The 25,953-nt window shown below is 48.6% G+C and overlaps 1 protein-coding gene across 1 annotated transcript in view; it reads right to left on the reverse strand.

Annotated features, from left to right (window-relative positions):
* LOC118371466 (zinc finger protein 423-like) overlaps positions 1-25,953 on the reverse strand; it is a 154,353-nt gene that overhangs the window by 69,599 nt on the left and 58,801 nt on the right. The window contains exon 4 of the mRNA XM_052475796.1: positions 686-4,134. Coding sequence (XP_052331756.1) covers positions 686-4,134 — 3,449 coding nt within the window. The remainder of the gene's footprint in view (positions 1-685; positions 4,135-25,953) is intronic.

The raw sequence follows: 25,953 nt of genomic DNA on the forward strand, positions 1-25,953 counted from the left end.
TTTAGAGAGGTTATCAAATTACTTTTTCATTCACAGCCAGAGCGTGCACCCACACACTCGCTCTCCTGACACAAAAATAATGTACTGGTGGGGAGAGGGGGGGTTCTGAGGTTTCTCCTTGCTGTTGCATTGAGCTGAAACAAAGGCACAGGTAAAGATTGAGCATCCCTGGGACCTCACTGTCAATATCTAGTAGAGCGAACAGGCCGTACAATGCCTCAGCTGGGCTGAGCTGCAGGAACCACTAGGGCCCACTGAAACGCAGCCATGAATTCACACATCTAACTGAGCACGACTTTCTACTGACACGCTACACACTGGGAACAGACACACTGCTAGAAAATACTGCTAAAATATTAGGGATTTTAAAAAGTTGGAACAACATTTCAGATCACTCTAAAAGCATTAGGAATGACTGAATAATATGAATTCGCTTTGAAGTTTTAAGCAATTCACTAGATGTTTCTAAATGCAGGGCCATTTAACTTTTTGTTGAATTGGTAATGTGTTCTATTTCTTTTATACCACAGAGGACAATGTTGCGTATTCACTATGTGATTGATTTATCAATTGCTAAATTAAACCTCAGTTACCTTAACCTTAGAATTTTCACATATTGTATGTAGATCGTAATATAAATCAGTATGCTGAGACATAGTGGAGAATATGGTGAGAGTGTTCTTACTTTAGGGACAGGCGAGGCATCCGTCACCTTCTTGGCCCCACTGGTCTCCGGGCTCATCTCGGGGTGGTCCACCTGAACGTGGCTCTCCAGGTCCTCCAGGGTCTCAAACTTCACAGCACACTCGGGGCATCGCAGCACCGGCGCAACCTTCTCTCCCCCGGCCTCCTGGGGCGTGGTGCCCCCGCTGGGAGACTGGCCGTTGGTAGCCCGGCTCATACAGCTAGCACACAGCCCATAGGGCAGCCCGTTCACATCCAGCTTCACCAGCTCCTGCTTGTTCTTGAACTCCTTGAGGCACAGGGCACACTTGTAGTGCTTGTGTTGCTGCAGCTGGCCGTTGGGGGAGGAGGAGGCCGATCCACCCCCGCCCCCACTGCCCCCGCCGGCTGAGAGCTTCTGCATGTGGAAGGTGCCGTGGATCTTGAGCTCCAGGGTGGAGGTGACGGTCTGCATGCATACCACACAGCGGAAGCCTGTCAGAGAGTTCCTCAAGTCTGGGTGCATCTGGCAGTGCTCTATGAAGTCCTCCTCGCTCTGCAGGGGCATCTTACAGATGCGGCAGGTGCCCGTGTCCAGGCTTTTGCTGTGGGTGACCTTGTGTTCGGTGAGCGTGAGCAGGGAGGGGAAGCGCTCTCCACAGATGGGGCACATGTAGTGCTTGGCTGGGCCACGATGTGTCTGGGCGTGCTCCCTCAGGCCATTCTCAGAGAAGAAGGTCCGTGAGCACACGTTGCACTTGTGATTGCCCTTGATGAAGTCGGCCTTCTTCTTGCGGGTGCCGGCGTCGTCGTCCCCGGGCTGGATGTTGTGGTCCCTCAACCGGTGGTTCTGCAGAAGACTCTCCATGGTGTAGGCCGCCCCACAGATGTCACAGGCGTACATGGGCTCTGAGTTGTCCAGCTCCTCCTCTCCTCCGCTGGCCTCATGGCTGTTGGCTACGTCCTGGCTGGCATTCTTCAGCAGCATGCTCTGCAGGTCAGCCTGCTCCGTGGTCACTGTCGATCTTTCGCCTCCTCCCCCACGCTTGGAGCTCTGGGTCACCCCGTTGGGTGTACCATTCTGGCTGCCCCCATTCCCAGTGCCATTGCCCCCGTCGAAGACACAGTGCTTCTCCCTCAGATGCCTCTCCAGCAGCACAATAGCGTGAAAGGCCTTGCCACAGAAGCGGCAGTTGAACTTCTTACTGTGGGTGGTGATGTGGCACTGCAGTTCCACCTCTGTGCCAAACGTCTCCCCACAGAATATGCACTTGCGGGGCTTGCCGGCGACCGCAGGGCCAGTGGGGTGTCCCAGGTGGCTGTGCTTGACATGCAGCTGGAGGTCACTCTCCTTTCGGAAGTCCCAGGCGCAGGCCGTGCAGCGGAACATCTTCTTCTCATTGCTGTGCTTGACAGCCAGGTGGACCTGGATGGACACCTTGGAGTCAAACACCTCCTGGCACAGCGTGCAGTGGTATAGCACAAAGGTGTGCATGTCCAGCAGGTGCTTCTGCAGGTCGTCTACAGAGGAGAACTGCTTATCACAACTCTCACACACGTACTGTGTGGACGTGGTGGTGTAGTGGACTGTCAGGTGCTGCAGCAGAGACTCCTGGGAGTCGAAGTCCTCTTTGTTGCACTGCGGGCAGGACTGCCTCCTCAGCAGCATCTCCAGGTGGGACTTGAGATGGGCCTGGAAGCTCTCGAAGCTGCTGAAGTGTAGGTCACACTGGTTGCAGGGGTAGTCTCCATTGGACCCTGCCAGGGTAGAGTCCCCAGCCAGCCTATGGCGTTTGGGGGAGGAGATTTCAACATCAGACGAAGCTGGGCTAAGGTCAGCCACCTTGGCTTGCCGCTTGTTATTGGCCAGTGGAATGTTCTTGTGATTCTCCTTGATGTGCTTGGTGAGCTTGAGCAGGGAGCCAAAGATGGGTGAGTTGGTGCAGTATGGACAGGAGTAGACCTCCATGAAGGACTGGGAGGGCTGCAGAACGGGGGACTCCATCTTGGGAACCCCTCCTCCGCTGCAGTGGGTCTGCTGGATGTGCTCTGTGAGAGAGGACTCTGTGAGGAAACCCATGGAGCACTGGTTGCAGAAGAAGGCGTGGTTGCCCTCCAGGGTGGTGGAGCCTGCAACCATTCCTCCAGGCAGGCAGTGGGACATGCGGATGTGCTCTTGCAGGGTGTTGATGTCTGCAAACATGTCTGGGCAGTAGTTGCAGTGGAAGGCCGACACGTTGGTGAACTGGAGCAGGGGGAAGGCCGCTGAGGCGCCGCCGCTGCTTCGGTGGGCTTTGCGGACGTGCTCGTTGAGGTTGTAGAGCGTGGGCAGGGTGTCCAGACACAGCTGGCAGGTGTGGTTCTGCTGGGGCTTGTCTGCATGGATGGTCTTCAGATGGATCTCCAGCACGGCCAGGCTGTTGAAGTCTCTCTTGGAGCAGTAGGGGCAGCTGTAGGTCACCTTGGCCATCCAGTGACCCCCATCGTCGTGGTCAGAGTTGGGGGCCAGCTTGCGGCGGCTCTGGGTGGGCTTCAGGGTGGAGTCAGGGGTAGAACCCCTCTCCAGAGAGGCACTGGAGTCTGGGGTGGCGCTGCTCATGGATGCCACGCTGCCCAGCACTGGGTCAGGGCTGGCACTGTGGTTACTGGAGTCGGGCTGCCGGTGGCTGTCCAGGTGGCAATAGACGTCCTCCACAGAGGGGAACTGCTCCAAGCACACAGGGCACTTGTGTTTACGGTTGGCGTGGGACCTTTCGATATGGGAGAGCAGCGGGCCCTCGTCGCTGAAGATCTCAGGGCAGTGGATGCACTGCAGGTCAACGCGATCAGACAGCTGGGGGTGGCGGGTCACTACGTGCTTCTCCAGCTCGTCTGTCTGGCTGAAGGTCTCCTCACAGTAGTCACACATGTATGGGTCCTGGTCCATCTCCCCTCCACTGCCTGCATTGCTGCCACGCTTCCCCCCTTCCTTTTCAGCACGCAGGGCCAGGTGCTCCTTGTTCTTCCTGTGGGCCTGCATGTGACTCTGTAGAGAGGATGTGGAGGAGAAGCCTCTCTTGCACACGCTGCACTTAAAGGGCTTGCTGGAGCTGTGGGTCTTTAGGTGGATCTTGAGATGGTCGCTGCGGGAGAAAGCCGCCTCACATTCCTGGCAGCTGTACTTCTTGTCTCCGGTGTGGAGCTTGACGTGGCGGTCGCGGCTGCGCTTGTGCTTGAACAGGCGGCTGCAGAAGGTGCACTTGAAGGGCAGCTTGTCGCTGTGGATCTGCTCGTGGCGCTTCAGGTAGCTGAGGCGGCTGAAGGACTTGTCGCAGAACTGGCAGGGGTAGGGCAGCCCCGCGCCCCCTTCTTCCTCCCCTGTGCCCATGCCCAGATCACAGCAGCCATCCCCCAGCATCTGTGACGGCGATGCCACGTCTTTGCTGGAGGGAGAGGACGCTACCCAGGAGAGCCCAGGGTCATCATCACCATCTGCAATGCAAAACACAGACAGAATTAAAATGTTAGAGAGGACAAGAAAAAAAATCTAAATAGAAGCTAAGAATTAAAGACACGTATTCCCACAGGATTGAATAAATAAGGACAAAGTGTATTTTCTCTCTCTTTATAATCCCTTAGAAAATATCCCTCACTCCCCTCGAGAATTACATCTGCCTCATCATATTTTCATTATAGGGACCAGATTGAAATTCCAAAAACCTATTAGAAGACACTCAAATAATGAGGATATTCTTATATGACAAAGTGAATGAAATAAAACATGGGATTATGCATGCTTTTCTCCAGTTTAGTTCAGACAAAAGTCTATTAATGCATACATGATATAAATACACACAAAGCAGATCATATATTCATTCTGCCCTGCTTTGTGCATTCTGAGGGGGCATGACAGCCCACACGTCATCTATTTAGCATCTAAACTAGAGTAGAGAAGAAGAGAGGAGAGGAGAGGAGGGGATGGGAGAGGAGAAATCCTCATGACTTATTGAGCAGGAATGCTGCGAGCCTGGATCCCACGGTGGCTCAGACAAACCCAGAATTCTCCAGCTCAGCCTGTTTGTTTGCTTTATTTGACTGCGTTTTACACTTTGCTCTAAATGGATGAATAGAGAAGCCTCTGGTATTCCTCATCACACATAACCAAATGTTTACAATAAGTACACAGCCTCCCCCTTTCCCCTATCCACACATACCACATCTTAGAAAACCCTCCTTTGTAAACGACTATATAGCTGGATGGCAGGTGACTCAATCTCATTTGTATTTTGGCATGACCACTCTCAAATAAATGACTGTCTTCTCAATGTTATTATGTAACAAAACACAAGGCATAATATTGGGGCAAGGAATATTTAAATATTGACAACAAAAACAAATTCTGAGAGAGAATAGCCTAACCTTGAAAGCACTTGGTACAGACTTCTCCCTGTAAGCAACCGTGAGTATGTCCCCCTCCCACCACCCCTCCTACAGTATGTGTTATACAAAGGTGTGCACAGCATATTTGGTGGAAAATAAATTCATGTGATGAATCGATGCACTTGAAAATGTAGGTGGAGTGCGGAGCAAATAAAACTCCACAGGGGTTTGTGGGTAAGATTTTTATAAAAACATGAATTATGAATTTAGCTTGGAGCAAGGAAAGAATCCTCCGCTGTAAAAGAGTATAAAATAGAGATATCACATAGACCATCAAGGCAACAGGAGAGATGCCACCCAGCAGCCAATATCAGGAGAGAGGAATATTACAGGATTAGAAAATGACAAATTAAGAAATGAGCATGAACAAGAAGAAAGAGAACGGACAGAGATAGTGAATAAAAGTATTTTAAGAGGATTTGTTCAGGAGACACTAACAATGACTGAAATTGTTTCATTTCTTTCCTACACCCCATACCAGGAGCACTGCTTTGTTGAGAACCTACATCTAAACACAAATGTTATTTTTGAGCCCAGAAGTGTAGTAACTGGAATTGCTTGAATAGAGATCCAAGTACCGCCGCCTGCATTGTGTGTGTGATGTATTTATATGTGTGTGTTGGAGTGATGGAAGGGGAGACAACTCTTTTTCTCAGATTACAGTTAAGGTCTGTACACCGCTGTCTCCACAGCTGGTGTGTCTGGAAAAGCCCCTCCCTACTGTAGCCATTCCCCCCAGTCCTTCTCTAATGTCTTTGTGTCCGTGTCAGAATAAGAGTCATCCTGTCACAAGTTAAACCCTGGCAACACAGGAGAGAGAGAAGCCCTCGGCAGCCCCAAGAAAGTGAGGGGAAGAAAAGCCCAAAGGGCCTTAACTGAGGTGAATTCTTTGGCTACACAATGAAAGTGTGGCCCCTGACAGGTTGGTCTCTGATGTGAGCCGAGCGGAGGTGAGAGAGCAGAGGGGAGAGCTGCTCACGACTGACAGGTACGCCGTCCTGCTGAGCCCCAGCCATGTACTGCCCCACAGCACACCACATACAAAGGAACACTTGCTTGAGCATGAAGAAGAAGTAGAAGGGAAAAAAAGATAACTAAGAAGTAGGGGAGGAGGAGGAAGAAAGAACGGTGAGGGAATGGGAAAAAAAAATCCTGGCACATTTGGTCATTCAGGCAAATTATAAATCTATTAATGCTAATGCAATCCCTCTGACTGAGACAGAATGTGAGAAATCACTTTTGAGAAAGAAGGAGATTATAGTCATTAAATAGCCTTAATCCTCAGAAGTGTGGCTGTCGGAAAATGGAAGATCACATGGCTTTTAGAGAGCTTTTGTCATCCGTCCGCCGGGGGACTTGGCAAGAGCACTAAACAGGGTAAGAAACGTCTATGAAAAGTTAAATTAGAAAAGAAAGCGAAAAGAAAGAGGGGGAGAGGCGAGAGGGAAGCCGAGAGAAAAGTGAGAAAAGACTGGAATGGGCACACAAACACACGCTGCTGCCATGTCTCCTCGCTCCAGCATTCCCGAGGCAGCCCTGACAGTTTCTCCATCTTTATCTCACTCTCCATGTCCATTCCCCACTCCGTCCACCACGTCTTTCATGTTGTGACTCATTACTGAATTAACAGGCTGCATTCATGGCTGCCCCTTGCGCTGGCCTTCACCTCTGCTGCCCTGGCCCATGTGGAAGGGTGGGGCCTGGCAGGCAGGAGGGAGGGAAGGGCCTGGCAGGGAGGAGGGAAGGGCCTGGCAGATGGAGACAGTCTTAGAGGAAGAGCGGCCATCCCACCTCCAACTAGGGCCCAGTAATTGGAACCGGCCGAAGAAAACACATGGCCAAAGAAGAAGGCCCAAACTCAGCTCTACCCGAGCCTGAGCAGAGTGATGGTGGATGGAGCATGGATGGCCACTTTGGTGTAAGGTTCAAGAGGAGGCCCCATGCCGCACCACCCCCCACCACCATGCTCCATCCAGGCTGGGCCGGCCCAATGACGCCTGTCCCCGTCTAATAGGCTGGCCAGCCAGCCGGCATGCAGAGGCCAGAGCGTGGAGGAAACGTGGTAATGAAGACGCGCCCAGCCTGGCGTCCCCAGTCTCTCGCCCGCTCTTCCCCTCATCAGACACGAGGACAGAGGTCGGTCTCCCCATGCCAACCCAGAGTGCCTGCTTTTGTGGTTTCTCCTCTGAAGTAGAGTAGAAAAACAGCCTCAGATAGTAGCCAGGCTGTTCATTAGAGCAGGACAGCTCCAGGAGGCAAGTACTGATGATGACATAAGCTCCCTCTGCTTCCACATGATGTCTACAACACTGGCAGACTGACTGACTAATTCCTTCCTTCATGTCCATCAATGGTTACAACTAGCTTTCAAGACACCAAAACAATGTGATCATTAATAATCTGTTCTATCAACTGTAATGCCACTAAACCTGTTCCATATGCATATAGAGATAATCTGCAGTGTCAACGTGCTCCCTCGGGTGGAGAACAAGAGCAAACAGCCAGCTTGACTGGGCTGACATCATCTCTCTGTTAAGACTTGATTAGAAGCAGGGGTCTGTTTCCAGGTGCTTAGAGAAAACAGCAGTCTGGAACCCATGTCTTGGAGAACTGTGGTGTCTCTATTATATGCACTTTACGTCTTGTCAACAACACACAATATGGTTTGGAGCATGATGGTTTGTAACCATGATCTATGGCTAATCAATCATAACGATTGATTAGAACAGCCTGAATTCTTCGTTGGGGCATAGACTCTACAAGGTGTCGAAAGCATTCCACAGGGATGATGGCCCATGTTGACCCCAATGCTTCCCACAGTTGTGTCAAGTTGGCTGGATGTGCTTTGGGTGGTGGACAATTCTTGATACACAAGGGAAACTGTTGAGCATCAAGATCCCAGCAGCGTTGCAGTTCTTGACACAAACTGGTGCGCCTCTCACCTACTACCATACCTCGTTCAAAGGCACTTCAATCTTTTGTCTTGCCCATTCGCCCTCTGAATGGCACACGTACACAATCCATGTCTCAAAGATGAAACATCCTTCCTTAACCTGTCACGGCCCCTTCATCAACACTGACGAAATGTGGATTAAACGAGTGACATCAATCAAGGATCATAGCTTTCACCTGGATTCACCTGATCAGTCTATGTCATGTGTTTTCTACACCCAGTGTATATCTTCCTATTATACATGGCAATACATTGGAACAGATTTAAAAATCCAAATCACTTGGAGCTGATTTGCTGTTTGTTTCATGTCAAAAAAACAAAAAACAAAAACAAACGCAGGCCACCCTGGTTGATAGTATATGTGTGTGTTCATTATACATGTTCACCTCGTCACATTCCCCTGCCCTCCACTCACACCCCTCCTTCTCTCTAACTAACATTTCCACCTTTCAGTCTGGCTCCCTGCCCAAACTTCCACCTTTCCCACCAAGCCCCCTGCCTGGCTTCCAACCCCATCCCCTTGGCCCCCTTCCCATGGCCCCAGGCAGCAGAGACGCACCGTAGGGGGCAGAAAAACAACTTCCACCCAGGTCTCTGACATGGCAGCGCAGCACGCAGGCCTGACAAGCCTGGAGCAACGGACAGACCGACAGGGGGAATGGAGCTTTCAAGAGGAGAACCTCTCTCCACTTTTCAGCTCCCTGTTCCCTCTGTCCTTTCTTCTCACCTCTCCTCTCCTCCTCGCCACTCTTCCTCACTCTCAGTAGCAATCCATCCTTACCTTTTACAAATTATCTCCTCTTTTTGGGTGTAAAATTCTCAACCTAAACCCTGTGTTATACTATGTTATAACTCATTCCTTACTCCTCAGTGAGCAGTCATCACAAGACAATGATTTCTGAGAGGAGACTCAGGGGTTCTGAAGCCATTTTGTGTTGTTGGTGACCATCAAGATGAGTGCTGTGTTAAAATATGTTTACTCTCTAAATAAAACACACACACACGCACGCACGCACGCACGCACGCACGCACGCACGCACGCACGCACACACACACACACACACACACACACACACACTTAACTCCCTGGTCTGTCTCTAGATGTCTCCAGTCAACTGCTGTCCACATGGGAGCCAGTCTGCCAGGGACCTGAGTACTGGAGGACACACAGACACAGGGTGGGTGATGTCAGAGTGGAGGCAGTCTGTCAGGGACCTGAGTACTGGAGGACACACAGACACAGGGTGGGTGATGTCAGAGTGGAGGCAGTCTGCCAGGGACCTGAGTACTGGAGGACACACAGACACAGAGTGGAGGCAGTTTGTCAGGGACCTGAGTACTGGAGGACACACAGAGACAGGGTGGGTGATGTCAGAGTGGAGGCAGTTTGTCAGGGACCTGAGTACTGGAGGACACACAGACACAGGGTGGGTGATGTCAGAGTGGAGGCAGTTTGTCAGGGACCTGAGTACTGGAGGACACACAGACACAGGGTGAGTGATGTCAGAGTGGAGGCAGTTTGTCAGGGACCTGAGTACTGGAGGACACACAGACACAGGGTGGGTGATGTCAGAGTGGAGGCAGTCTGTCAGGGACCTGAGTACTGGAGGACACACAGACACAGGGTGGGTGATGTCAGAGTGGAGGCAGTCTGCCAGGGACCTGAGTACTGGAGGACACACAGACACAGAGTGGAGGCAGTTTGTCAGGGACCTGAGTACTGGAGGACACACAGAGACAGGGTGGGTGATGTGGAGGCAGTTTGTCAGGGACCACTGGAGGACACACAGACACAGGGTGGGTGATGTCAGAGTTTGTCAGGGACCTGAGTACTGGAGGACACACAGACACAGGGGTGGGTGATGTCAGAGTGGAGGAGTTTGTCAGGGACCTGAGTGGAGGCAGTCTGTCAGGGACCTGAGTACTGGAGGACACACAGACACAGAGTGGAGGCAGTCTGTCAGGGACCTGAATACTGGAGGACACACAGACACAGGGTGGGTGATGTCAGAGTGGAGGCAGTCTGTCAGGGACCTGAGTACTGGAGGACACACAGACACAGGGTGGGTGATGTCAGAGTGGAGGCAGTCTGTCAGGGACCTGAGTACTGGAGGACACACAGACACAGAGTGGAGGCAGTCTGTCAGGGACCTGAATACTGGAGGACACACAGAGACAGGGTGGGTGATGTCAGAGTGGAGGCAGTCTGTCAGGGACCTGAGTACTGGAGGACACACAGACACAGAGTGGAGGCAGTCTGTTCTGGAGGACACACAGACACAGGGACTGTCAGGGACCTGAGTACTGGAGGACACACAGAGACACAGAGGCAGTCTGTCAGGGTGATGTCAGAGTGGAGGCAGTCTGCCAGGGACCTGAGTACTGGAGGACACACAGACACAGAGTGGGTGATGTCAGAGTGGAGGCAGTCTGTCAGGGACCTGAGTACTGGAGGACACACAGACACAGGGTGGGTGATGTCAGAGTGGAGGCAGTCTGTCAGGGACCTGAGTACTGGAGGACACACTCACACGCTGCCCAAAGCTCATATGGAGCATTTGGCGCCCAAAAGTGCCCAAGCAGCCGGCCACATTCCCAGGGCAGAAGGTGAGGGGCAGGGGGCATAGGGGTGAGGGGGGCATGGGGCGGCAACAGCTGACAGGCCTCTCCTCTCCCCTCCGTCCCAGAGACATCCAGGTGACAGGAGGGGAACTGGGACAAACACGGGAGGTTGACCACTATATGAGACATTGGGTCCTATAAAGACAACTTGGAGCCACAGATCTTTCTCCATCGTCCCTTGCATGTAGGGGGATATCTACACAACTAGAGGAAACTTGAACACAACCTCAAATAGTGATCCAAGAATGTATTGTGAATGTAAATAAGAAAGAAAAAGAAAGAAAAAGGAAGAAAAAAAGATAGAACGAAAGAAAGAATGAAATAATACGAGAGTTGGCGTGCAGCAGAGAGGGACCATGGCTGGATAAGATGTGTTTGACTCCAGTCTTCCTCAGTCTGTGAGAGCTGCAGGAGCCAGCACTGTTAAACAGCTGCACATTAATTACATGTGAAGTGTACCAAAACAAGCCTTGCTACAGAGGCCATGTGGAGGAAGACGGCTGGCATCTGGTTCCTCTTTCTCTCGCTTTTCCTCTACTCTATCATACACTCTATACCTCTACTCTCTCTCTCCCTCTCCCCGTGCCCCTCTCTCTCACCCTACGCCTCTCTCCCTCACCCCGTGCCCCTCTCTCTCTCTCCCTCTCCCCGTGCCCCTCTCTCTCACCCTACGCCTCTGTCCCTCACTCCGTGCCCCTCTCTCCCTCTCCCTCTCCCTCACCCCGTGCCACTCTCTCTCTCCCTCTCCCCGTGCCCCTCTCTCTCTCTCCTTCTCCCCGTGCCCCTCTCTCTCTCCCTCACCCCATGCCCCTCTCTCTCTCTCCATCTCCCAGTGCCCCTCTCTCTCTCTCCCTCTCCCCCTCTCTCTCTCTCCCTCACCCCATGCCCCTCTCTCTCTCCCTCTCCCCGTGCCCTTCTCTCTCTCCCTCTCTCTCTCTCCCTCACCCCATGCCCCTCTCTCTCTCTCCCTCTCCCCATGCCCTTCTCTCTCTCTCTCTCTCTCTCCGTGCCCCTTTCTCTCCCTCTCCCCCTCTCTCTCTCTCTCCCTCTCCCCATGCCCTTCTCTCTCTCCCTCTCCCCGTGCCCTTCTCTCTCTCCCTCTCCCCGTGCCCTTCTCTCTCTCCCTCTCCCCGTGCCCCTTTGTCTCCCTCTCCCCTCTTTCTCTCTCCCTCTCCCCGTGCCCTTCTCTCTCTCCCTCCCCCTCTCTCTCTCTCCCTCTCCCCGTGCCCTTCTCTCGCTCCCTCTCCCCGTGCCCCTTTCTCTCCCTCACCCCGTGCCCCTCTCTCTCTCGCTCCCTTGCCTGTGTCACTGAGTGCCGTCTCTTTCCTGGGCTGCAGGTAGATCCCACTGAAGCGTTTTCTCCATCCTTCAGCACTCAACTTATCCCCTTAGATCAAACACATCTATTCTCTCACAGCTCGCCAGGTCCTCTCGTTGCACGTACCCCTCTTCCCTCTCTCCTAACTATACTCCAGAGCTGTTCAATAGGTTGTGACTCAGGTCTTATGGTGTTGTTCTGTTCTTTAGGGTTGGGAGTTGGTCAGGTACAGTGTGTTGGTCTCTGTGCTGTGACTAAGGTGTATGCTTTTTCTCTAGCTTAGATCTCTGCTGTTCTCTTCTTTCACCATCATTCAACGGAGCTCAATCAACTAAACATCATTGTTAAAAATAGCTGGCATCGCCGGCAGCAGGTTCAGAAAAGGAGGAGTTTTAGTGGAGGGGTTAGTGTGTGTACTCAGAAAGAGGGGCCTTGGGATAGAGGAGTTACCAGGAGACATGACTTATGTAATGTCACTCCTACTATCTATCTGCAGTATGACAGCCATGTCCACTCCGTCATCTAATGAGAGACATATGGCCCCTTCGTAAACACTAATGGAAAATGCTACAAACAACCCTTTGCAGACAGTCCAGGCCTGGCAAGAAACACCAAAACAAAATCTGCTTCAGAAAAAAGAGCTAACTAGCGACAAGGCCACCTACAGTCTGTCTGGTAGAATATAGGTCAGTGGATGGAGCCAGAGGGCTCCCATATACTGTATAGGCCCACAACCATGCACCCATATATCCACTGAATGAGATGAGGAAATTCAGGGAGATATTACACTATTATATATTGGCTGTCGATTAACAGACTTGTAAACAAAATGTCCTCATGTTTGTGGGAGTTTACAAGCAGGCTACACTCCTCTGTTCCTCCACCAGTGGAGCCGAGCTAGTTGTCATTCTGCCAGTTTTTCTGTTCCTCTGAGGTTACCTCATGTTTGTAGCCCCCCAAACCCCAACCTTGTGTAGTACAGTATGTAAATATGTCCTGCAGGCAGCTGGAGCTGAGCAGAAACAGTAGACTGAGTTCTGTGGTTTCAGATTCGGGGACGGAGGCAGAGAGGCAGGCAGCTGCCTGGGCTGAGCTGAGAAATGGGGTTTAGGGTTGATGCTCCTGGGAGGCGCGGGCCCAGGGGGCCCCTGGCACAGGCAGAGAGAGGCGGGTACCTCCTGCCCACTGCAACACCATGGGAGCCTCCGGAACCCCTGGGGAGGTGCGGCACTGAGAGGAACACCTGCACCTGCCATTAGTGACACACTGAGGGAGTAGAGTACAGACGGTGAGCGGGACCCACGCACACACTGGTAGATACACACACACACTGGTAGATACACACACACACAGAGATGCACGGACACACACAGGCACCTACTGTACACACAGCGAGATACAAACACATGCACACTCACAAGACCCACACAGACACACAGCGAGCGATAGAGAGAGGGAGGGAGCAGGTGAAGGAGACACCTGGACGGTCCTGGTACTGTGACTGTGCACGGTGAGCAAGGACAGGATAATCCCCATTGTATTAATCTCTCTCTCCCCAGGGTGACACCAGTACACCCAGCTGTGGTTCAATGACAAAGAGAGAGGTCCACCTCAACACTGTCATTACACCACCTCTACCTGTCACACAGACAGAGAGGACAGAGAGAGAGAGAGAGAGAGCTCCACCTCAACACTGTCATTACACCACCTCTACCTGTCACACAGACAGAGAGGACAGAGAGGAGAGCTCCACCTCAACACTGTCATTACACCACCTCTACCTATCACACAGAGAGAGAGAGAGAGAGAGAGAGCTCCACCTCAACACTGTCATTACACCACCTCTACCTGTCACACAGACAGAGAGGACAGAGAGGAGAGCTCCACCTCAACACTGTCATTACACCACCTCTACCTATCACACAGAGAGAGAGAGAGAGCGAGAGAGAGAGAGAGAGAGAGAGAGAGAGCTCCACCTCAACACTGTCATTACACCACCTCTACCTGTCACACAGACAGAGAGGAGAGAGAGAGAGAGAGCTCCACCTCAACACTGTCATTACACCACCTCTACCTGTCACACAGACAGAGAGGACAGAGAGAGAAGAGAGAGAGAGAGAGCTCCACCTCAACACTGTCATTACACCATCTCTACCTGTCACACAGACAGAGAGGAGAGAGAGAGAGAGAGAGAGCTCCACCTCAACACTGTCATTACACCACCTCAACCTGTCACACAGACAGAGAGGACTGAGAGGACAGAGAGAGAGCTCCACCTCAACACTGTCATTACACCACCTCTACCTGTCACACAGACAGAGAGGACAGAGAGAGAGAGCTCCACCTCAACACTGTCATTACACCACCTTAACCTGTCACACAGACAGAGAAGACAGAGAGGACAGAGAGAGAGCTCCACCTCAACACTGTCATTACACCACCTCTACCTGTCACACAGACAGAGAGGACAGAGAGAGAGTGCTCCACCTCAACACTGTCATTACACCACCTCAAACTGTCACACAGACAGAGAGGACAGAGAGAGAGAGCTCCACCTCAACACTGTCATTACACCACCTCAACCTGTCACACAGACAGAGAGGACAGAGAGAAAGAGCTCCACCTCAACACTGTCATTACACCACCTCAACCTGTCACACAGACAGAGAGGACAGAGAGGATAGAGAGGACAGAGGAGAGCTCCACCTCAACACTGTCATTACACCACCTCAACCTATCACACAGACAGAGAGGACAGAGAGGACAGAGAGGAGAGCTCCACCTCAACACTGTCATGACACCACCTCAACCTGTCACACAGACAGAGAGGACAGAGATAGAGACCTCCGCCTCAACACTGTCATTACACCACCTCAACCTGTCACACAGACAGAGAGGACAGAGATAGAGACCTCCGCCTCAACACTGTCATTACACCACCTCAACCTGTCAACACAGACAGAAAGGACAAAGGGGGGGGGTGTTGAGGAATAGAGAAATAGATTGTATAGAGAGATGTAGAACTGTGCAGCACAATAATTTCCTTACACAAATATTGAGGTGTTGCTGTAATTTCTGCCTTTATCAGAGTATCTCCTCTCCTGGAAGGTAGTGGGACAGCTGATTGGAGTAAAGCCATGTCCAGGAGCTGTGTGTCTTTTATATACACACACACACACACACACACACACACACACAGACACACACTTTGTACATATCACAAAATAAGCCCAGTCACCTGTCAAAATATACTTGCAATACTCTCCACTCATTTCCCATCCAATGGAACTAGTACACCACCTCAATTCAACTGCAATTATGGTTTAGAGATGTGTACTGAATATGCCAAGGTAGAACTGCCTCGTAGTAGCTAACAATACTGGTGTGATTGAGCTGCCTATGGACTGTGTGTATATACACACTTGCAATTAACAGACCAGAATGGCTATATCAAATACACAGGGTGGTGAATCAATGGGCCATTATTGTAGCTTGGTCATTACCTTACAAATAAGCACAATGCCTGTCCCTGCCTCCACCCACACAGCCACAGCCAGGGCAGGCCTGGCAAGGCAGGATCAATGCCTGTCCCTGCCTCTACCCACACAACCACAGGCAGGGCAGGCCTGGCAAGGCAGGATCAATGCCTGGCAGGACATGCCTCTGACAGAGCTACAAACAGACAACAGGTGGGGTTTCGTGTTTACTACATGTCCACTTTCAGAATTGCATTATTATTTTCTACCTGACAGTTCCTGGCACTCACCAAGCTATCTCTCCTACACACATACACTCACCAAGCTATCTCTCCTACACACATACACTCACCAAGCTATCTCTCCTACACACAGACACTCACCAAGCTGTCTCTCCTACACACATACACTCACCAAGATATCTCTCCTACACACATACACTCACCAAGCTATCTCTCCTACACACATACACTCACCAAGCTGTCTCCTACACACATACACTCACCAAGATATCTCTCCTCCATACACTCACCAAGCTATCTCTCCTACACACATACACTCACCAAGCTGTCTCTCCTACACATACACTCAAATACACAAATAAACTCACCAAGCTATCTCTCCTACACACATACACTCACCAAGCTATCTCTCCTACACACAGACACTCACCAAGCTATCTCTCCTACACACAGACACTCACCAAGCTATCTCTCCTACACACAGACACTCACCAAGCTATCTCTCCTACACACAGACACTCACCAAGCTATCTCTCCTACACACATACACTCACCAAGCTATCTCTCCTACACACATACACTCACCAAGCTATCTCTCCTACACAGAGACACTCACCAAGCTATCTCTCCTACACACATACACTCACCAAGCTATCTCTCCTACACACATACACTCACCAAGCTATCTCTCCTACACACATACACTCATCATGCATTTGCCTCATAATTGTTTACTATTCAAACAAGAGATATGACCTTTGAACGAGGGACAAGGTGGTATTAGAACTAGGAGGGGAATGTGTCTGGGAGTCAGTCAGGGCCGGCCCAACCAGGGGATGGTTATTAGCTTTGTGGGTCCGCTTCACATTATCACACAATAGCAGACCTAAGAGAGGAGCTTTCTCCTTTTGACTACAAGGTTGAGAGAAAAAAATCTATGTCAAGTTCAATGTGGTTGTCACCAAAAAAGGGTCCAACTTTAAAACAAAATGGGTGGGAAAAAAAGAATGATCTTTGTGTATTAAACAGCACAGATACGCACAGTGTCTGCATCAAAGGGGGCACGGACAGGGAGGAGCAACAGAGAAAAGAAACAGAGGACGAGACAAAAGCAGAGCTAGTGGGAAAATAATATCTGCCCGACATGAAGCAGATCAAAGAGAGAGACTGGGAGAATGAGAGGCCAGGGGGTCCTGTAATTACGGCCTACATCCGCCAAACCATGGGCGAGAGAGAGGGAGGTTGGGGGTTCCCAAAAAAACCCACAAACAGTGCCAGATCTCATCCTGGCCCCCCTCCCCTTCCCCCCTGCCCACCAGCGAGGCCCCAATCCACGCAGGGGTCCTCCCACTGACCTGCGGGGGGATGGCTGTCCACTGTGACTGCCCCACAGAGAGAGAAAAAACTTTTGTTGGGAACTTCTGGCATCGCCCCAGGAGCTGTTCTCTGAGAAGGAGAAATCAAGCTGACCTTCACATGCACGCAAACACACATGCATGCACACAGACACACATGCACGCAAACACACATGCATGCACACAGACACACATGCACGCAACAAAACGTACACAAGAACATGGACAAAACCACATAGAATATCAACACAAACCCATAATGCTTACACATACACACTGACACACACGTTCATGCACACACACACAGTTGGGTTTTGGGGATGAATAGATCAATGGTGACCCCTGGCTGGTTTGACTCCACAGCAGAAAAAAGGATTGCAGAGGGACCAGACAAAAAGTACAGCACCATCCTGACTCCAAACACCTTACCACATCTACTTTTTAATAAAGCACAGCACCATCCTGACTCCAAACACCTTACCACATCTACTTTTTAATAAAGCACAGCACCATCCTGACTCCAAACGCCTTACCACATCTACTTTTTAATAAAGCACAGCACCATCCTGACTCCAAACACCTTACCACATCTACTTTTTAATAAAGCACAGCACCATCCTGACTCCAAACACCTTACCACATCTACTTTTTAATAAAGCACAGCACCATCCTGACTCCAAACGCCTTACCACATCTACTTTTTAATAAAGCACAGCACCATCCTGACTCCAAACACCTTACCACATCTACTTTTTAATAAAGCACAGCACCATCCTGACTCCAAACACCTTACCACATCTACTTTTTAATAAAGTACAGCACCATCCTGACTCCAAACACCTTACCACATCTACTTTTTAATAAAGCACAGCACCATCCTGACTCCAAACACCTTACCACATCTACTTTTTAATAAAGCACAGCACCATCCTGACTCCAAACACCTTACCACATCTACTTTTTAATAAAGCACAGCACCATCCTGACTCCAAACACCTTACCACATCTACTTTTTAATAAAGCACAGCACCATCCTGACTCCAAACACCTTACCACATCTACTTTTTAATAAAGCACAGCACCATCCTGACTCCAAACACCTTACCACATCTACTTTTTAATAAAGCACAGCACCATCCTGACTCCAAACGCCTTACCACATCTACTTTTTAATAAAGCACAGCACCATCCTGACTCCAAACACCTTACCACATCTACTTTTTAATAAAGCACAGCACCATCCTGACTCCAAACACCTTACCACATCTACTTTTTAATAAAGCACAGCACCATCCTGACTCCAAACACCTTACCACATCTACTTTTTAATAAAGCACAGCACCATCCTGACTCCAAACACTTTACCACATCTACTTTTTAATAAAGCACAGCACCATCCTGACTCCAAACACCTTACCACATCTACTTTTTAATAAAGCACAGCACCATCCTGACTCCAAACACCTTACCACATCTACTTTTTAATAAAGCACAGCACCATCCTGACTCCAAACACTTTACCACATCTACTTTTTAATAAAGCACAAAAACAGAGAATTGTTCATGACTCTTTGTGCTTCCCTGCCTTTCTATGGACTCCTCACCCCCCTGCCTACCCAGCTTTCTGATGCTGCCTGCCCTTGGCATTGTAATGACAGCTAACCTGTCCGGCCGCCCGTCAGACTGTCAAGACTCAAGGTACAGTAGACCACAGCACGTCTCAAAGACACCACACACTCACCAGGTCTTGCAGTAACATACACCCACTTCGACCACACTAAAACACACACCCACCTGAGCTATAATAATATATACAGCTTGTGCTTTTACACAAAGAAACATTCCACAAATGAGTTTATCATTTCAATGACAGGTTTTTGTATCTACATGTTTGCTTTTTATAATAAACAAAATGTCTTTACAGGGTTAAATATTAATTTCTAGAGAACAACATGTAGCCATAATTTGTACAGTTTTCTCCTATCACATCCTTTAAACTCTGTGTCTGTTTTAAAGTCACCGTTGGCCTCATGGTGAAATCCCTGAGAGGTTAACTTCCTCTTTATAGCAACTGGGTGTATTGATACACCATCCAAAGTGTAATTAATAACTTCACCAGGCTCAAAGGGATATATATATTTATTTACCCATCTACCAATAGGTGCCCTTCTTTGCAAAGCATTGGAAAACTTCCCTGGTCTTTGTGGTTGAATCTGTGTTTAAAATTCAATGCTCGACCTTACAGATAATGTGTGGGGTACAGAGATGAGGTAGTCATTCAAAAATCATGTTAAACACTATTATTGCACACAGAGTGAGTCCCTGCAACTTCCTATGTGACTTGTTAAGCACATGTTTACCCCTGAACTTCAGCTTTTCATTTCTAATTCATTATTTAAAATTACAAAAATAAACATAACTCCACTTTGACATTATGGGGTATTGTATGGTAGGTCAGTGACACAAAAAAAATTAAACAATTTCAAATTCAGGCCTTAACACAAGAAAATGTGGCAAAAGTCAAGGGCTGTGAATACTTTCTGAAGGCACTGTATCTCAATCAACACAAAAATGAATATATTCTGGTGCTCCTACATTTTAAGTTGGGAGCACCAGTGCTACCAATTATATATTTTTAAAGGCCTTGTATATATCCACCTATGCTCCACCAATCATACACCCACCTAGACCACACTAAAACACACACCCACCTGAGCTTAAATAATAATACATAATAATAATACACACACCTGGGATACAGTACCACATGACCACCTGGGCTACAGTACCACATGACCACCTGGGCTACAGTACCACATGACCACCTGGGATACAGTACCACATGACCACCTGGGATACAGTACCACATGACCACCTGGGCTACAGTACCACATGACCACCTGGGATACAGTACCACATGACCACCTGGGCTACAGTACCACATGACCACCTGGGATACAGTACCACATGACCACCTGGGATACAGTACCACATGACCACCTGGGCTACAGTATCACATGACCACCTGGGATACAGTACCACATGACCACCTGGGATACAGTACCACATGACCACCTGGGCTACAGTACCACATGACCACCTGGGATACAGTACCACATGACCACCTGGGCTACAGTACCACATGACCACCTGGGATACAGTACCACATGACCACCTGGGCTACAGTACCACATGACCACCTGGGATACAGTACCACATGACCACCTGGGATACAGTACCACATGACCACCTGGGCTACAGTATCACATGACCACCTGGGATACAGTACCACATGACCACCTGGGATACAGTACCACATGACCACCTGGGATACAGTACCACATGACCACCTGGGCTACAGTATCACATGACCACCTGGGCTACAGTACCACATGACCACCTGGGCTACAGTACCACATGACCACCTGGGCTACAGTACCACATGACCACCTGGGCTCAGCACAATACCTGAATTACTGGCGCCAGTAGGTTAATGCAGTAATATTGCATTCCATTTGGGTTAAATGCGGAAGACACATTTCAGTTGAATGCATTCAGTTGTACAACTGACTAGGTATCCCTGTTTCCCTTTCCCATTTCACAATCATAGAGACTCTATAGCCATTGGCTGGCAGGACGGGAAAATGTAATTCCATTTCTTTATTTTATTAAAAGGGTTTGACTGATTGATTCTAATCTAATATATGATCACTCAACATCACCAGCGAGAATAAGGACAGGAAAGACAGAAGCTGCCAAACGCATATAAATGTACCTGGATGCAAACCTGTCTGTCTGCTACACCTGTTAGAGTACTGCCACCTGTTAGAGATCTCTCCTTTTACACACCACCACCCCTCCACCTCTCCTCTCTGACACTCAAGACTAAAAGCACATGCCTGCCCCAAAATTAAATTAATATGAAAATTAAATTAAATCAAACCCCCTAGTGTTTTATTACTTACTAGTGTTTCGTGCCATTACTGAAAATGTATTACAAAAAAATCTATAATTAAAGACGTGGGTATGATTACATCTAGAAAAAAAAACATTTCCTCTTGTCTTATTTAATGTGGGTTTTCTTGTTGATCCTCTCTCTGCTCTGACATTGATTGATACCTTAGGTTTATGAAGGGACTACAGGGTCAGGCCTGGGGTAAGAGTTGGGGAAGGGGGGTGAAGGTAAGATGTTATGTTGGGTTTTACTATAGCCATACTGCTTGGTAGCTACTACTGCCCAACAGAACGAGACACAACAGCACACTGCAACTCTGTGTTCACCATCACTACCACAGAGATGCAAAATGGAGAGCTACTGAAGTTCAGACATTTCTACAGTGGTTGCTCCACTTAATGTTTTGTGATTATGCTGTGGTACTTAGAGGTCATTTGTGGTTTAGTACGGTACCCTGCGTCACCACTCCATTGCTCCAGAACAGCGCAAGGAGTTAGAGCACTGATTATGCTTTTGGGTCCTACTGTGTCTCTAACTGACAATGAATGGGAGACATAAACCTACATTTAAACTGATAATTGTGTACGACTTCAGATTTATTACTAAAACTGGTTTTATTATTTTATTTTGTTAGGATTATTTTGCTCCTACTGTAGTACTGTAGGCCACTCCCGACAGGTCACATGTACAGAGCCTGAGTGGCGCAATGGTCTAAGACACTGCACTGCAGTGAAAGCTCTGTTGCTACAGTACCTGTGCCGGCCTCAACTGGGAGACCCACCCTCATTGCAGGCCCCGGACTGGGGATCCTCGCTGCCGGCCCCGGACTGGGGACCCTCGCTGCAGGCCCCAGACTAGGGACCCTTGCCGCAGGCCCCGGACTGGGGACCCTCGCTGCAGGTCCCGGACTGGCCCGTGGAGCAGGCACAGGACTCACCAGGCTGGGGAGACCTACTGGAGGCCGGGTCCTTGGAGATTGTACAGGATGAACCAGGCTGTGGGGGAGCACTGGAGATCTTGTGCGTATCCTTGGCACCACTCTTCCAGGCTGAATGCTCACTTTAGCCCGGCACCTCCAGAGCACAGGCACAGGTCGAACCGGGCTGGGGAGACCTACTGGAGGTCTGGTCCTTAGAGGAGGCACAGGATGAACCAGGCTGTGGGGGAGCACTGGAGATCTGGTGTGTATCCTTGGCACCACTCTTCCAGGCTGAATGCCCACTTTAGCCCGGCACGTGCGGAGACACAGTGTGCAGAGCCGGCGCAGGACTCACCGGGCTGTGGAGGCGCACTGGAGGTCTGGAGCGTAGAGCTGGCACAGGACGTGCAGGGCTGGGGAGGCGCACAGGAGGCCTGGTGCGTGGGACTGGCACAGTCTTCACCAGACGGCTAGCACACACCTCAGGACGAGTATGGAGAGCTGATTCTGGTGACATTAAACTGAGGACACGCTCCGTAGGGCGAATGTCGTGCCTCATGCACCAACACAACAGCCCTCTCCTAACTATCTCCTCCAATCTCCCCATCAACTCCTTAACTGTCTCTGCTTCACTCCCTTCACTCCCCTCCAAGTTCACCTTTGTCTCCCCGACTGGCTCTGGTTACAACCCCGTCCCGTGTGCCCCCCAAAACAAATTGGGGGCTGCCTCTCCTGGCCAAATGACCGGACCAAGGTGCAGTGTGGTGAGTGTAAAGTATCCATTATTTATATAAATGTTGCCAACAGAACAAGAATCAAAGAAACGACCGTGAAGCTTACTAGGGCTATAGTGCCACTAACAAAGTCAACTACCCACAAAAATACAACTAACCAAACAATACAAATATTGTTATATATTATCAAGTTGAAGGCACAGTCATATACAGCTGAAGTCAGAAGTTTACATACACCTTAGAGAAATACATTTATCAATTCCTGACATTTAATCCTTGTAAAAATTCCCTGTCTTAGGATCACCATTTTATATTAAGAATGGGAAATGTTAGAATAACAATAGAGAGAATTATTTATTTCAACATTTATTTCGTTCATCACATTCCCAGTGGGTCAGAAGTTTACATACACTCAGTTACTATTTGGTAGCACTGCATTTAAATTGTTTAGCTTGGGTCAAACGTTTTGGGTATCCTTCCACAAGCTTCTCACAATAAGCTGGGTGAGTTTTGGCCCATTCCTCTTGACAGAGCTGGTGTAACTGAATCAATTATATAGGCCTCCTTGCTCGCACAAACCTTTTCAGTTCTGCCCACGCATTTTCTATAGGATTGAGGTCAGTGCTTTGTGATGGCCACTCCAATACCTTGACTTTGTTGTCCTTAAGCCATATTGCTACAACTTTGGAAGTATGCTTGGGGTCATTGTCCATTTGGAAGATCCATTTGCGACCAAGCTTTAACTTCCTGACTGATGTCTTGAGATGATGCTTCAATATATCCACATAATTTTCCACCCTCATGATGCCATCTATTTTGTGAAGTGCACCAGTCCCTCCTGCAGCAAAACACCCCCACAACATGATGCTGCCACCCCTGTGCTTCACGGTTGGGATGGTGTTCTTCGGCTTGCAAGCCTCCCCCTTTTTCCTCCGAACATAACGATGGTCATTATGGCCAAACAGTTCTATTTTTGTTTCATCAGACCACAGGACATTTCTCCAAAAAGTACAATCTTTTTCCCCAAATGCAGTTGCAAACCGTAGTCTGGCTTTTTTATGGCGGTTTTGGAGCAGTGGCTTCTTCCTTGCTGAGCAGCCATTCAGGTTATGTTGATATAGGACTCGGTCTACTGTGGATATAGATGCTTTTGTACCTGTTTCCTCCAGCATCTTCACAAGGTCATTTGCTGTTGTTCTGGGATTGATTTGCACTTTTCGCACCAAAGTACGTTCATCTCTAGGATACAGAACGTGTCTCCTTCCTTGCGTACTATTGTTTGTACAGATGAACGTGTTACCTTCAGGTGTTTAGAAATTGCTCCCAATGATGAACCAGACTTGTGGAGGTCTACAATCTTTTTTTCTGAGGTCTTGGCTGATTTCTTTTGATTTCCCCATGATGTCAAGCAAAGAGGTACTGAGTTTGAAATCCACAGGTACACCTCCAATTGACACAAATGATGTCAATTAGCCTATCATAAGCTTCTAAAACCATGACATCATTTTCTGGAATTTTTCAAGCTGTTTAAAGGCACAGTCAACTTAGGGTATGTAAACTTCTGACCTACTGTGGTCCTTCTGTGGCTCAGTTGGTACAGCATGGCGCTTGTAACGCCAGGGTAGTGGGTTCAATTCCCGGGACCACCCATACGTAGAATGTATGCACACATGACTGTAAGTCGCTTTGGATAAAAGCGTCAGCTAAATGGCATATATTATTATTATATTATTATTACTGGAAATGTGATACAGTGACTTATAAGTGAAATAATCTGTCTGTAAACAATTGTTGGAAAAATGACATTTGTCATGCACAAAGTAGATGTCCTATCCGACTTGCCAAAACTATAGTTTGTTTACAAGAAATTTGTGGAGTGGTTGAAAAACGAGTTTTAATGACTCCAACCTAAGTGTATGTAAACTTCCGACTTCAACTGTAGCCGGGCACCTACATAAAGCTGAGTGACTCACTCAATGCAAAATGCATTGCTACAGATAACACTGCCACCGGGAGACCCTTGAGGTGACTTTTGGTTTTCATTTAGAATCCTCCAATCCTCTATATGTAAATATTTGCGGAGAGCCACATCATATTTTTCCATATACTGTAGGCCTTCCCAGTAGGTGACATGAGTCTCACTAGTGTTGAGTATTGTGCTGTTAAAAGTGGTGTAGGTCTTATTCATTTAAAGAGCATATTGAAGAAATAGGATTTGAAGCAATAGCCTACAACTGTTTTAGCACCGTTTTGCGCTGCTCTGAGACAAGCATGGGGACTGGTCTTGATAAATCAATGAGATTTTTATTTTGACTGAATCTCCATTTGGGTATTGGTTAGACTAGAATTATGGTGTAGAAATGTTATGCTCTTAGTGTAACCTTTATTTAACTAGGCAAGTCAATTAAGAACACACTCTTATTTACAAAGACAGCCAACTCCTTCCTCCCAGTCGGGGAATTAAACCTGGATCTCCCACGTGCCCGCGCAAAACACAGGGATTCTTTAGCTAAATAGCCCAGTACCTTGTAGCCTACTCCCGATGGTCACGTTGTCCAGTGCCATATTTTCCGTTCCATCCTAACGGAAACCCAGAGGGTTTTTTGTTTTTCTTGGAATATAAACACCATAATATAAATCAAATGAATCCCAAAATCTAAAAGTAATTTGAAAGGTAGATACAAATTATATGTGACATTGTGTTTACAATAAAGAATGTAAACAATATGTAAACAAGATGCAGTGTATTTATTTACAGTAGTGATGGACAGCTGGTGGCATTTTGAAAACAGGTTTTCAAACACTTGTAGCCCAATTAGCAGGACAATAGACACTTTATAGCCCGGTTTTCTGTAGTGTGAACATCCCCTACCTGCAATGTATTCGATGCTTAAGTACTCTGATACTTTGTGGATGGGGCCTCCCGAGTGGCGCAGTGCAAAATGTGTTGCTACATATACCCGTGCCGGCCGCCACTAGGAGACCCATGAGGTGGCTTTTGGTTTTAATTTAGAATCCTCCAATCATCTACATGTAATTATTGGCAGAGAGTCACGTCACATTTTTCCATATACTTTAGACCTACCGTAGGCGACATGAGTCTCACTAATGTTGAGTAACGTGCTGTTAAAAGTGGTGTAGGTCTTAATTATTTAATAAAGAGCATATTGAAGTTCAATCCTAATGGAAACCCAGAGGGTTTTCATTATTCTTGGAATAGAAACACCATAATATTAACCAAATTAATAAAGAAAGTACTAGTCAGTAGTTGACACACCTACTCATTCCATGGTTTTC

This window comes from Oncorhynchus keta, chromosome 22, assembly GCF_023373465.1.
Source record: "Oncorhynchus keta strain PuntledgeMale-10-30-2019 chromosome 22, Oket_V2, whole genome shotgun sequence".
In the NCBI taxonomy this organism is placed as follows: domain Eukaryota; kingdom Metazoa; phylum Chordata; class Actinopteri; order Salmoniformes; family Salmonidae; genus Oncorhynchus; species Oncorhynchus keta.